Source organism: Zingiber officinale, chromosome 8A, assembly GCF_018446385.1.
Source record: "Zingiber officinale cultivar Zhangliang chromosome 8A, Zo_v1.1, whole genome shotgun sequence".
Lineage (NCBI taxonomy): Eukaryota > Viridiplantae > Streptophyta > Magnoliopsida > Zingiberales > Zingiberaceae > Zingiber > Zingiber officinale.
Window position 1 is genome coordinate 32,567,631 of NC_056000.1, and position 13,217 is coordinate 32,580,847.

At 36.5% G+C, this 13,217-nt stretch overlaps 2 protein-coding genes across 3 annotated transcripts; one reads left to right on the forward strand and one right to left on the reverse strand.

Annotated features, from left to right (window-relative positions):
- Positions 1–3,210: 3,210 nt before the first annotated feature.
- On the reverse strand, positions 3,211–8,603 carry LOC122008349 (inner membrane protein PPF-1, chloroplastic-like). Its single transcript, XM_042564064.1, has 11 exons — positions 8,150–8,603; positions 7,638–7,748; positions 7,276–7,350; positions 6,841–6,901; positions 5,554–5,627; positions 5,368–5,472; positions 4,804–4,911; positions 4,618–4,718; positions 3,843–3,992; positions 3,640–3,763; positions 3,211–3,556 (listed from the first exon to the last, which is right to left on the reverse strand). The coding sequence occupies exons 1-11, from the start codon at positions 8,465–8,467 to the stop codon at positions 3,449–3,451; spliced, it is 1,335 nt and encodes a 444-aa protein (XP_042419998.1). The 5' UTR covers positions 8,468–8,603; the 3' UTR covers positions 3,211–3,448.
- A 13-nt stretch (positions 8,604–8,616) lies between these two features.
- LOC122008350 lies at positions 8,617–13,050 on the forward strand. 2 transcript variants are annotated; one of them, XM_042564065.1, is made up of 10 exons: positions 8,617–9,001; positions 9,713–9,804; positions 9,891–9,952; positions 10,045–10,135; positions 10,250–10,336; positions 10,665–10,718; positions 10,893–11,077; positions 11,627–11,709; positions 11,863–11,963; positions 12,685–13,050. In XM_042564065.1, exons 2-10 carry the CDS (start codon positions 9,757–9,759, stop codon positions 12,895–12,897), a joined length of 924 nt encoding a protein of 307 aa, XP_042419999.1. In that variant the 5' UTR covers positions 8,617–9,001; positions 9,713–9,756; the 3' UTR covers positions 12,898–13,050. The 2 variants fall into 2 exon arrangements, with proteins under 2 accessions (XP_042419999.1, XP_042420000.1); XM_042564066.1 differs by having other exon boundaries at positions 9,734–9,804.
- The last annotated feature ends 167 nt before the right edge of the window (positions 13,051–13,217 follow it).

The following is a 13,217-nucleotide window of genomic DNA, read 5'->3' on the forward strand; positions in this document are numbered from 1 at the left end:
AACGATGGTCCCCCGTTCTTACCACCGGATCAATCATGAATCACATAAAAAAAATTAGAGAATCATATAATTATCTAAATTAGAGAATCATATAATTATCTTGACTTATCACTTAATTAAATCAATTATGTATTTAACATACTTTAAGTTCTCCAATTGTTTTAACAAGTAGGTCACATCTTCGTCTTATTTTTTCTTCTTCGAAGTCTTAAATTGCTTCTTCATAAACTATGTCCATAAACATAAAACATATTTAATTAATGAATTAAATCAAACAAATTACTATTTTATATATAAATATATACTTACAGCAATGACTTGCATATTTGTATATTTCTCCACTTCCTCTTATATAGAATTGTCTTCCATTATTGTGACGATGTCTCTTTCTTCTTCCATATCATTCACATCAAATTTTCCTTTCCTCTTCTCCACAACATCAGGTTCTTTTACAAATTTTTTACCCTCTACTTTTGTTAAAACGTTCTCCACAGGCTCACATATTTGTATATTTCTCGGCTTCCTCTTAAGTAAAATCTGGAGCCACAATGAACTATCAATTGGAATATCCCTGTAATCATAGTGACTTCTGTCACGTCCTCTCTTACTTGTTCCAAAAGCTACTGGTTCACATTGAGGATCGACTACATGATCACTTGATTGATATTGTATGCCTTTATTTTTTATTATTTCAAGTAATTCTTTCATCCTATCATTCAAATGCATGTTCTCCATTGTTAGCTCCTTAATTTGGTTTGCTTGAATAATATAGCTACAACATTCCTTATTACTTTAGCTTCCTGCTTCATTGTCTTCAAATTGTGATATCTCCATTGGACGTGGAATGTCATCAACAAAATCAAGGTTCTCAACCAATGATTTCTTATATTGGATAGGGATTAGGTCAATCATAACATGTCAATTTATTAAAATTAATGTTAAAAAAAAAGCATATTAATCTAACTTATGAATTCAAAATTTACCTCTTCAGATGAGACTCGGTCGAACAAATCCCTTACCTTACAATATGTGAAGGAATATTCCTCCACTTATTTATTCGCGCTCCTTCAATTTTATATGATTTTTGGATTAGAATATGCTAAAAAAAAATCATGCCTAATTCATCATCACAATTGTTAAATATTAATACATATCCGTAAATTATTGTTAAATTTAAAATTAAATATAAACTCACCGCCAAAAGACCAGCAAATCCATTTAGGTATGAGAGGTTGGTGTTAGAATGTATTGTATGAGTTAATGAAAATTAATCTTAGGTAATTATGGAGCCATAAATTCATAGATGCTTCAATCTATCTGAATCTAACATGATTTTTAAAATCATCTACTATATCTATAAGACATAAAGAGACCTTATATGTACTAGAAGAAAATAAGACACAAATATATATATATATATATATATAATGTAGAATTTGTAAAATAATAAAACTTCTTCTTCTTTAACGCAATTGGTATAAAATTTAAGCAACTTCTTAATTCTTGATCTGGTAGTTTCATTTTTATTTGAGAAGTAAGTTAGAAAGAGGTCACTCAATGCTTGAGTTGAATTGATTGGAACCGAAACACCTCGATCTGCAATACCAAGCAACAAAGAAATGTCTCCTCTTGTGAAGACAACCAGTACACTTGAATAACTTAAATGATTAATTGACTTCTATAAACATATAAATGAGTATTAGGTCCACATTGGACCTTATATGATCATATATTAGGCTTATGTTAAGCCTAATATGGGATCATATCAGATCCTCATTTGCCATAATACCTCACTACCAGGGTCATTAGCTAACTAAAATATTAACCTTGTTAAAGTATTTTATTTTACTTTACAATTACTTCGTGATTAAAATTGGCAATTATAAGCTGTATCCGAGAATCTAAAGGTTTGAGAAATTGAATTCCAATTTTAAAATATATTAGCCAATATACCACGAATATACTACATATCTTCTATGTCCAAGAAAATACTAAAGGGTGACTGTTTGATCATCGCTATATGTCGATCATGTAAAATAACAGATCCATGATACCTTCCTTTCTTTGTGGATACTTCAAAAAAACTTTTAAAATGACTAAGACATTATTCCAATTTAGTTTCTGCCCAACATCAGCCGAACCCTACAATTTAAAAAATTTAAAAAATCTAAATTTTTTAACCAAACTGGTTGAGCTTTTCAAAATCAGAGAGTTTCTAAGATTAAACTTTGCAGATAATTGAAGTGCAGAGGATGATACACCCTACCCACTTCCTTGCCCATTATGAAAGGAGATTATTGTTAGAAACCCTAAAACCTTTCACTGCAGAGTCACGATCAGTGTGAATTTATAGGTGGAAATGCTTGATGCCGCCTGAGGGATACACGAAGATACTTATGTAGGGTTTTAGTGGAGAGACGATTTCACCACTAAAATAGAGTTGCAATCGGAGAGTTATAAAGTGCGGTGATGCATGCACGAACTGAAAGAGAGAGGGAGAAAAATGTTGGCTCCAACACCATTACTATTATTTTTAAATGAAAATGATTCAAAATGTGGTTCGACGATGATAATTCGTGATGGTAAAGGATGAATACGTTCGTCCCCAGTACCCCGTTAATCCGTTTCAGGGCTAACACAGAGGAGATAAATCACATGCGACTACTAACTTTTGGAATAGTAACTAGCATATATAAGAGAGACATTTATCTCGACTTTGCCGAAATTCAAACCCCAGACCTTATGATGACAACACCTCATATGCTAATCATTAGACTTATCCGAGGGGACGATGATAATTAGTGGATGCATGTTACAAGGAGCGAGGAATCATTCATAGGTATATTAGAACCGCAGAACGTTTGGAAGAACATCTAGTCATGTTTGGCGTCATGGATAATTGATTGATAGCTCTTCACTTTGTAGCCGATTACTGCAAACAGAAAATCTATATTGTCGATCGAGATCTTTCCCTCCCTTATGTTCTGCTCTAGGAATGAAACATTGGTAATATCACTGACTTCCAATAATTAAAAATCAATCTCACAAAGGAAACACGAGGAACACAACAAATTTGAAAACATTTCAATTCTATCTCATAGAAAGAACTGGAACACGCTTGAAACTACCTGAATCCTTGGAGGAGAGAAATCCATATCGAAAACAATTTTGCGGGCAACAAAATTTAAACTATCAACACACACTTTTCGATAAATCAAACGGCCACTATTATAGAATAACATTTCATGCACAAAATAGGTCTGAAAAAAATAAATCGCCTAGATTCCCCTCGTATCCCCTTCTAACTCGATCGAATTGTACAGAGCGACAAATTTTAAAGTAAGCCCAAGTAAAAACTGGGAGAGATGCATTTTGTGTATGTTTCTCTGTGGGAGATGCATAACACTGACCAGATTTTGGGGTCATGCCGCTCATGGGATTTTCTAATCTATATTGCCGCACGCCTCCTTTTCGATCTTTTCCCTTTCTTCGGTGGAGTGTATTCTGGGAGTTTTTTGCCTTTACTAGAGGCATATGTCTCTTCCAAGATTTCTCCCTGTTGTTAGATGAAACATGATGTTAGAAACAGACGCTGATTTCTTATAAACAGGATAAAAATGGAAGGAGTGATAGTGATACCTTATTATTCGACTCCCCGTCTGATTCATCATCGGAGTCAATGGAAGCTAAAGGAAGTCTCTCCTCGGTTGGCGATGCTTGATTGAGTTTTTTCCTATTTTCTTCTTCTTTTAATTTGTTAAACCTGTTTTTTTCCCATGAAAATGTCAACATGTTGGATTTAAATTTAAAAGTATACTTTCCTACCAAGTTGGAGTAACAACCTTTCGCCAGCCTTCGCCGGCTGCGAAACAGAACGTTTGGCTCGTCCTGCACTAATGATTCCACCAGCATCACTGCTGACCGCAGGCTTCGCCCCGCCTAATTTCCGTAACCAAATTTGTTGTGCCATACTTAGAATGTTGTTGATGAACCTGAAGACAAATATCGCAAGATCAAATAAGAATTTACAAAATGAAATGAAGAGTTGTAGAGAAATTTGTCTCGGACCACACAAACAGTGCCCATGTCAAGATGTTGACGGAAGACAAAACATACATTCTCAAGGTGGAGCCTTGAATGAAATCACTAACCAGTTAGTCATTGAAAAGGCATGCAGTTTTTATTATAAATTTCAAAAGAAAACTTAAATTATCCATCTCACTCATGGGTTGCGAGTTGGTCAGAAATATTTGGTTTGCCGGAAGTTACTTAAACACGTTGCAAAAGTGAAATTCGTCATCTTTGCTGTCTCAACTAGTTATTAACTCATTGAATTGAATAGAAGACTATATCACTAGTTTCAATTAATTGAATCCTTTTTTATTCCACTAACTAAAGTTTTCTTTTATCTCTCACTATTTGTTACTCCTTCCACTCTAAACATTTCACAACTATTGGTTGCCTTTGAATGTGTCCAGGCTATTTCGATTTATTTTCTCTCATTTTATCACATATTGAAATGTATATTGATTATAGTGCATGTAAACTAAGAGAAAATATATATTTTAAAATTTAACACAAGGCTCTGATAGATACAAAAAAAAACTAGTTACCTACCAATAGATTGACAGCCCTGATGGCACAGAGAGCGAAAAATAACCAATCATAAGAGGAAGAAACTTGAATACAAGAAGTTGGTTCTTTGCAGCTGGATCTGTCTGCCATTAAATACCATAATTTAAGTCCAGAGACTCAAAAAAGGAAGAAGAAAAAGAAGAAAAAGTTTTCAGGAATACAAATGACCTGGGGTGGCTTCATGATCTCCATGGAGACATATTGTGAAACAACGAGAAGAACAGGTAAAACTAGGTAGGCTACTGTGTCAGACCATCCGAGAGGTGGATGTCCATCCTGTAAAAAAAGTAAACAAATCAATTTAGCATCCATGTAGGTTGTGTCAAGCCCCTAAATATAGAGAGGCTTAGGTTGCATGCATTGTTTGAATCCCCAAGAGATAGCTAGCTAAATGACTGATACGCATGTGGCATCAGCAAATTGGTCAATGACCTTACAGCTTTTATTAAAAAAAACAAAAACAATATCAAATGGCTCAAGTTCAGTTTAAGCTACATGTCATTCACAAATTAAGTACAGAGAATTCAAATTGGAATTGACTACAATATGTAGATAAAAGATACTGAGTTCAACAATCTGAACAAAGTTACTCTAAATTTCTTTAGTCGATGGAAGATATGCCTAGGCATTCGGAAAAGTTTGAACATGAAAAAAAAATGATTTCTATAAATACTGCCTGGAAAGGGATACAACAAATACAAACATACACACTGCATGAGAAAAAAAATTTACCACGAAAGGTAGGAGCCATGAAATGCCAGCTCCACTCTGTCGAGCAGCAATTGTTGTTGGACCAGCCAAAGAGGGAATCCAGAAGAAACCTTCTGTCAGCAACCCCTTCAGTTGAAATTTTCACAAATCAGCCATGGGTGCACCAATGGGGCAGTGTTTTATACACAAAAATTCAATAGTGAGTACCTCGTTTGCAACGTTTGAAAGTGCTTGATACAAACCGATCCAAACAGGTATTGTAGCCAAAGTTGGTAAGCATCCTAAACAATGTTTTTAGGAAGCACAGACATTATGGTAGCAAAATCGACAACAAGAAGAATCTGCAGCCATTTAAATTACAGAAATACTAGAATGTCAATAACACTGGAAATTTCTCAAGCTAATACCTTGATCAAGCATGGCTTGCACCCATCATCTAAGAGGAAGTGAATTGTGAAGGTTTTGTAATTTTTATTTTTTGAAAATGATATGTGAAGGGGCTGAAGCTATTCTTGCCAGATATTTATCTCCATACATTAGTTATTTTATTTAAAAGTGGGGGAAATGAATTTTCTAATTTGGCCACAAATCCCTCAAATTGAAATCTTCATAATTAATTCAGATAATGCCAATAGCCACCAGAATATAAAGTCATCACATTATGAAATTCATTTTTAAGACAAAGATTTCGTGAATACTAATTTAGTTACAGAAACAGGCCATTGCTAAAATAAATTTTATTGTACAATAATGTCAAAAAGTTAATGACATTTTTTTTTCTTCCAAATTTCAAGTTCTTTTTTTTTAGGAAAAAAAAAAAATACAAAACTGAAAACATGGAAAATTCATTTTTGTAATACAACACATTCTTTGGCATTCATACAATAACTAAGGCTTTACAGTAAGTAGGATAGGGAAGACATTCTATACACAAAGAAATACATAATAATGGAAGAAAACTTTGATGAAACCAAATTAGATGCAAAGCAGTGCTGAATTATGTATGTAACTGTGAAACTGTTGAGTAAAGTTTTCGCTAATCATTTCCAATACCATGAAGTATAATTTTCATGTATATTGCATACACATGCATTTCAATTACATATGACTAAAATCATAATTTGCATATTATTGGCTGAACTAATGTAAGTCATCAAGTTAATAGACTAAGTCACCGAAGACTGAGCTTATAATGAATTTACAGAAGGAACCTATTTAACTAAGAAGCCTCCTCGCGCCATGTAAAGTAACTCATTTCAAGCAAATAGACATATACATGTCCTTTTTGTATTCCTAGTGATATGAAAGCATAGAACTTGTGAAGCACACACAATACACGACCTTACTAACACTTAAAAAGGAAAAACATATAGGCCATCTCTACATTGTTTTGACCAAAGAGAATTTGAAACAATCCGATTTAGAATGCACCTTGACACATGTGGAGAGATGCCAGTATATTAACATGACAGGGAAACATCTAAGCAAAATTACCTGCCAATGGATTCACCCCAGCTTGCTTATACAAGCGAGCAGTCTCTAGCTGTATTCTTTCCTGTTCAAAGAAAATCAACAGATATATCACAATGAATACAAAGAAGTCGCCGAACAACAATGGCTGAAAATATTAAAATAAAACTTGCATCCCAATTTGCAAAAGTGAAAGCCCAGTTGAAGATGTGAGATGTTTATGCTGTGAACATTTTATTAAAACATGAACAAAATCTAAATTTTTTGTCTATGGATGAACAACAATGAATTATACTTATTTGGTATGGAAGATTTAGAGGAAAGAGAAGCATGAAAAATCACGTTATAGATGACAAGAAGAATCAATAGTGAGCAAGAAAAAAAAACTGCATTTGCTTGTTATTCACTAAGAAGAGAACTTTTCCAAACAGCATCCTGGAAATTAGCCTGAGAGTTAACCTGATTTCCCTTATATCTCTCTTGAATTGCCTTGATCTTTGGCTGCAAGCTTTGCATGGCTAATGTCGATTCAACCTATAGAAGCAATAATAACTGTGAGAATAAGCATATAGCTCGCAATGGTAAAACTGCAATAGATAATAAGAGGCAAAAGTGCACTAGTTCATTAATCAAAAATACATGCAAAAGTAAAAAATATATAATAGGTAAAAAGGATTTTTCTTACGGATTTGTATCACAATGATGAGCATGAAAAGAAAATGCAAGATAACTAATGTGAGCCCCTCAACAAAAAATGACACTTCAAACCAGTAATTTAAAAAAATCAATTATTTTTTAATAGTGCAGTAGCACGTATTCACCTGCTGCTTGGTCAAAGGAAGCGTCAGCACCTTCACAATTACAGTTAGTAGGATAATTGCAAATCCATAAGCATATGGCACGTGTATAGCTGACAGACCATCTTTCAACACCTGCAGGCAGAAGATTGTCAACTTAATCCATCCTAAGATTGTCAAGATATCCTTGCATCTGCAATTTAAGCAGTCAACAAAGTGACGCTATGCTACGTAATCCTTTCAAAAGGAGACACGAACTATACAAAGAATGGAGGCATATTTGTTTCAAAAAAAAAAAGAGAGAACAAACTTAGTAAAGCGACGCGCTTTTAAGCAAAGTAGTGCAGGGATTTCGGTGGAAATTTTCATCTTGCATATACAAATTAGGAGGTCAATAAGTGATAATACGCTAGGTGATCCATTCACAAAAAGCCACGAAGTAGAGAAAAGATGGAGGGCATATATGCTTAAAAAAGAGAATTTTGAAAGCACTTTTAAGCAAAATAGTACACAGGGATTTCGGTGGAAACTTTCACCTTAAGAACGATTTCCATCGCTTCCGAGATGAACGCAAACCAGCCTCCATTCTTCTGGGTGGCAGCGGACGCCTCGGCCGCGGTACTAGAAGCATCCACGGCCACGGTGGCATCCGCGAGTGTGTACAGGAGGCCCTCCACCCTGGAAGCGATCCCCTGGAGTTGGGCCAAGGAATCGAGCGGCGGGATCTCCTGTAAGCTCATCCTGACCCTGGTCCCCATCCTCCGTGGCCGGCAGAGCGGCAGGCCGGACCGGGGGAGTGTCGGGAGCGGCGCGACGAGGAAGGGGGATTGGCAGGGGACCAGGGATCTCGCCATGGGTGAGCTGGTTTGAGGTGGGGTGAGGATTAGGGTTTCATGCGCGGACGGAGGAGAAGAGGGGAATCGGATGAGGAAGCGAGGAAGTGGTGGAGCGAAAAGGGAGACGAGAGGAAGGAGAGGACCAGGCCACGCGAGTGGGTTTTATGATTTATCCGTTGAGAGAAGGCGGCGACCGTTAGCTTGACGTTAAAAATTGACGGGGGCTGTGGTCGAACTGAACCGGTTCGAAATTCCGGTTTGACCGATTTTGATGAAAGGGTTTAATTGTTGGAAGAGTCCTCTCCGCTCCACCTTTGCTGGGCGCCGACCCTCTGTGGTTTCCTCGCGTCGTCGTAGCCGTCTTCGCCGGGCGCCACATCGCCGGTGGCTTCCTCCGGTGTCGGGGAGGATACAGAGTCCGGCAAGAAGATCTGACTGCGGACGGGAAGCGAGTTTCACTTCCTTCTCCCTTGTGCGGGCCATTGATTGAGATATTTGGCAGCGTAGCGTCTTCTTTCTCGACACCAACCTGGAAAATAGCTTTGTGTCTTGGTGAGTTTGACGGCTTGACAATCTCGTTTAAGGCCTTATAGTGATCTACCTTCACGGTAATGCAGCTATCTCTAAGATGTAGCCCTTGTAAATCGGCCATCAGGGCTAATTGTTGGATGTCCTTTGACTGGCGATGTGCCAATGAGTGTATCTTTTAAGGTGGGTTCCTCCTTGTTTGTTGTATGGGGCAGTCACACAGGGATAATAATTGTCTGACTTATAAGTTGACGTCCTGATCTTTTTATAGTTAGCTGTTGATTTGTGTGTGTGTGTGTGTGCGCACACACACTTAATCTAAATAATCATTCTACTGGAGGATTACTTGGAATTGGGAGATGGATTGATGGTGTTAGATATTGGAGTTGTCATTTAGGAGGTGCCTTTGGAGATGGTAACTTCATAATTTATGGTGGCTTGGGGTTTGACTGAAGTACTTGCATGGTAATGTTATGTAATTCGGTGAAATCATGATTGCACAAATTAATATTTTGTAGGGTTTGCCCTCGGTACCGAAACATGTGAAGAATTTAATTTATCATGTTGTTCTATCTGCTTGATTTTCTTTTTGTTCCTTTATACTCTTACTTCATTGTTTGTTGATTTTGTACTATTGTTGGTCCTCAATGATTTGCACGCCTGTTGAAGTAAATAGTTTTGTGCATAGTGATATATTGAGCCATTTCCTTGATTGTCTCTTCTTTCCTGATCAAGCCATTTCCTTGGGCACCTAAGGTGAGCTCACAAAAGCAGGGACAATGGCGAAGAGTAAAGCAGTAGCCCTCACCTTCGCCGAGAGATGCAAGGTATTCCTCTTGCTTGACTGAGCTCTCTTTGTGGATCCATCAAACGTTTGGGTTGTTCTCATGTTGTCTTTTGTTCTTGATCGTAGAACATTGTGGCAGTGAACTGGCAAGCACACTTGAACACCATCAAAGCCGATGCCAAAGGAAGGTACAAAAGATACTATCACCCTTTTCTGTGAGCTCAAATCTTCATTTTGTTTATGCTCGTGTGGCTTTTGGTTGCCTTGGTTGCTCCAACAGCAAGCAGGAGATTTACACATCTAAGGTTCACTATATATCGAAACGGGGAAAACCATATATTTGGGTGCAAGAAAGTGATTTGCATAACATGGTGTGTGCTTCTTTGCTTCTGATTGCAGTGAATTTTTTTTATCTTTCTTACAAGATGCGAGATAGGTTTAGACTATATGCATTGGACTTATGTGCTTTCTTTTCTTGCTTGTAGAATGCTATTATTGATGAACGTGCTTCTCTCTCTGTGAGCAGCATCATTCCGGGTCCACTTACACAGTTGCTTAAATCCCTAAAGAAGGTTAGTTTGATGCTTGTGCCAAGTTCTTCTTACTAGTCCATGCCTACAGTACTTGTTCTTTCAGTGCTCAAAAACATTTTCACTTTTTTGGTTGAATTTGAAGCTTTTGAGCAGATAAATGGCATGAAATTTGTTTTTGTTCTGGGCCATCCCTTTATAATGATCATGATGCAATATATAGTCCTTGTCAGACTATTGTTTGCCAAGTATGAAGCATTTTTAGCAAATATGTGATGCAAAATGAATGCCTTTGGAGCTTGAACTTTTCCATGATAAAGGACATCCAAAGGATATATAGTTCTCTTTCTGATAATTTTCTTTACTGCAGTTCCCAGCTCGAGTTGCTTTGACTGGTGATATCAAACTTATTGAAGACGATAAGGTATTCTTTTTACCCTCTTTTGTTTATTTTTTGATAGGCCATAAAATGGTATGAGTAGTCATAGCATTAATCCATTGCATTTTCTCATCTTAGCTGAGCTACAGAAGTTATAATGATGATATTTACAATTTAATCATGATGTTTCCTTTCATCCTATTGTTTCTTTGAATCAAGGCCCAAGTTGTTGTGGAAAGTCTTGCAAAATCGGTTGTATCCGAACATGAAACAGTCGACCAATCTAGTTATTCAGTTTCTTCCTTACTGAGTGCTGCCGGTACCAGTTGCGGATCAAGAAGTGAGCACCTACAGTGGTTATTGAAGGAAAATAGCAACTACAATATTTATAAATTCAATATAAGGTATGCCACATAATTTGTTATTACAACCATTGATGTAGAAAGATCTAGTTATTTTATTTTAGATATTCTATGCACTCCATTGAAAATTAAGGGAAAATCAACTTTGTGCTGACGAGGCACATAATTTTCTAGTTTAACAGAGACAAAAGTTTTTTCTCCCATTTTGGTGATCCTGAAGATTGATTAAAAAATAATAAAGCGTTATAAGATGTTCTGAATATAGGAATGTCACTGCATACAGCATGCAAGTTACTAAGCTGACATTAAAGAGTTCAAGTGCACAACCTTTCTAGCATTCATATTTTTCATGTAGGTAACTAGTGCTTCTATGCTTACATCACACCCCTTTCTTGCAATTTAGGGGGACTAGAACTATAACACAAAACTCATAATTTTTTAATAGTTCTTGTTTGTTTGTCCTTTTAGGAATATTAGTTTCTGACGAGATATTTGGAACATTTTGTACAATGTTTTTCACTTCTTTAGAGAATTCACAGTGTGTAACATGATGCTTTACTATGGTATGCCAAAATAATTTTTTGGTTGCAGATCATGTAGCTATCTTGATGGTAATGGGGGAGCTCATGATGTGGAACTGAATGAGGTTGAAGTACCTAAAGTAGATCGCTTATGTAAGATTTACACTTGCATGCTTTTCTGTATTGCTAAAGTTAGGAATCAAGCAAAATCAACCCTAGCTACGCAATCTACTTTTCATACATTTTTCTTGTTATTCTAATTTAACGTCATATTTTTACTTAAAACTCGTCTTTCCTCATGTCTAGTGCCATTTTCTGAGAAGATAATTGATGGAATCAACCAAAGCCAAGCAAGGCGCAGAGCTTTGATGCTATTCTGTTTGGAGTACTATAATACAATGGCAAGGGTATGTTCTGACCTCTATTTTATCTAGTAAATCTGCATATTTACAATCGTTGCATTAATTCAGAATTAGGAGTTTTAGTAGGTTTCTGTTAGTTTAGTTTCATAGAGAGAATTCTATGCCAGTGAAAAAAAGGTCCATAAGCAGTTGCTATTAACTTGGGTCTAAACATTTTGGCCATGATTAGGCCTATCCAATTAATTGGTTAGTTCACTCATTTTTATTAGTACAAAGAAGACTTAGTTAATAAAATTCATTTAAATGTAGATGAGAATATAGTAAGGGATCTGAGTCCAATAACGTAGAAGAATTTATATAATCGACCTCACTTCGTGGTGAGATATCCTAAAAGGGTGCTTGTGTGATGGCAGAGCTGCCATTGTACCTCACATATCACTAATAAGAGAGCTCTTAAGCATGGGTTGACCTGTAAACTTCGACAGGTGAGGGAGATTGCGGCACTGTTAGTCTCACAAGATCTCGGTGCTACTATTGTCTTAGGATTAAAAATTGATTTGCGGTTAAATCTGCCAAATTAATGAGGCAGTCATCTATGTCGGTCATGACAAGTTGAGCACAGAAAGTTATCCTATATTTTTAGCCACCGAAGAATCATTGATCAGACCTGAAAGTAAAAGATAGAAACTTCTGTGTATTCCTTCTAGTTTTTCTCCAGCACATGTTACCGTTATCTTACGAATCTTTCACTGTTGATGCAATGAAGGACGCTTTCATTCTCTCGATCGACCACAAAGGATTCGACATCCTCGCAAAAGTAACCGAGGGCGTGACTAGCAGCAGCGTAAACTATCGATGGAAGGAGTTCAGGTTCACTTTCAAAGAGGAGGCACAGGACATGGAAGCCTTCTGCAACATGCTGGTTGAGTTGGAGGAGGAAGCTCTTCGAAGAGTCAAAACTTACAGCGGCTTAGGTTGAAAGTGTACTCAGATCGCCAAGCTATTGATCATAATTCAGCCAGATTATCACATTTCGACACTTCCTAGATACTGGGAGGTGAAGACAAAGATTTCATTGTTAAGTTTAGATCCTAACGAACTGTAGTGGAATGGAATGGAACCCTTTAGACAATTAAATACTACACATTGGTCAATGTGATAGAAAGTTAGGGCTAATATTCTAGATCTTTTGATTAGTTCGACCACTGGAAATATTAGGAAAATTACATATTTATTCTTATAATATTTCACATTTTTTCAATATTTTTTGTCCATATCTCTGTTACAATTATTTCAACC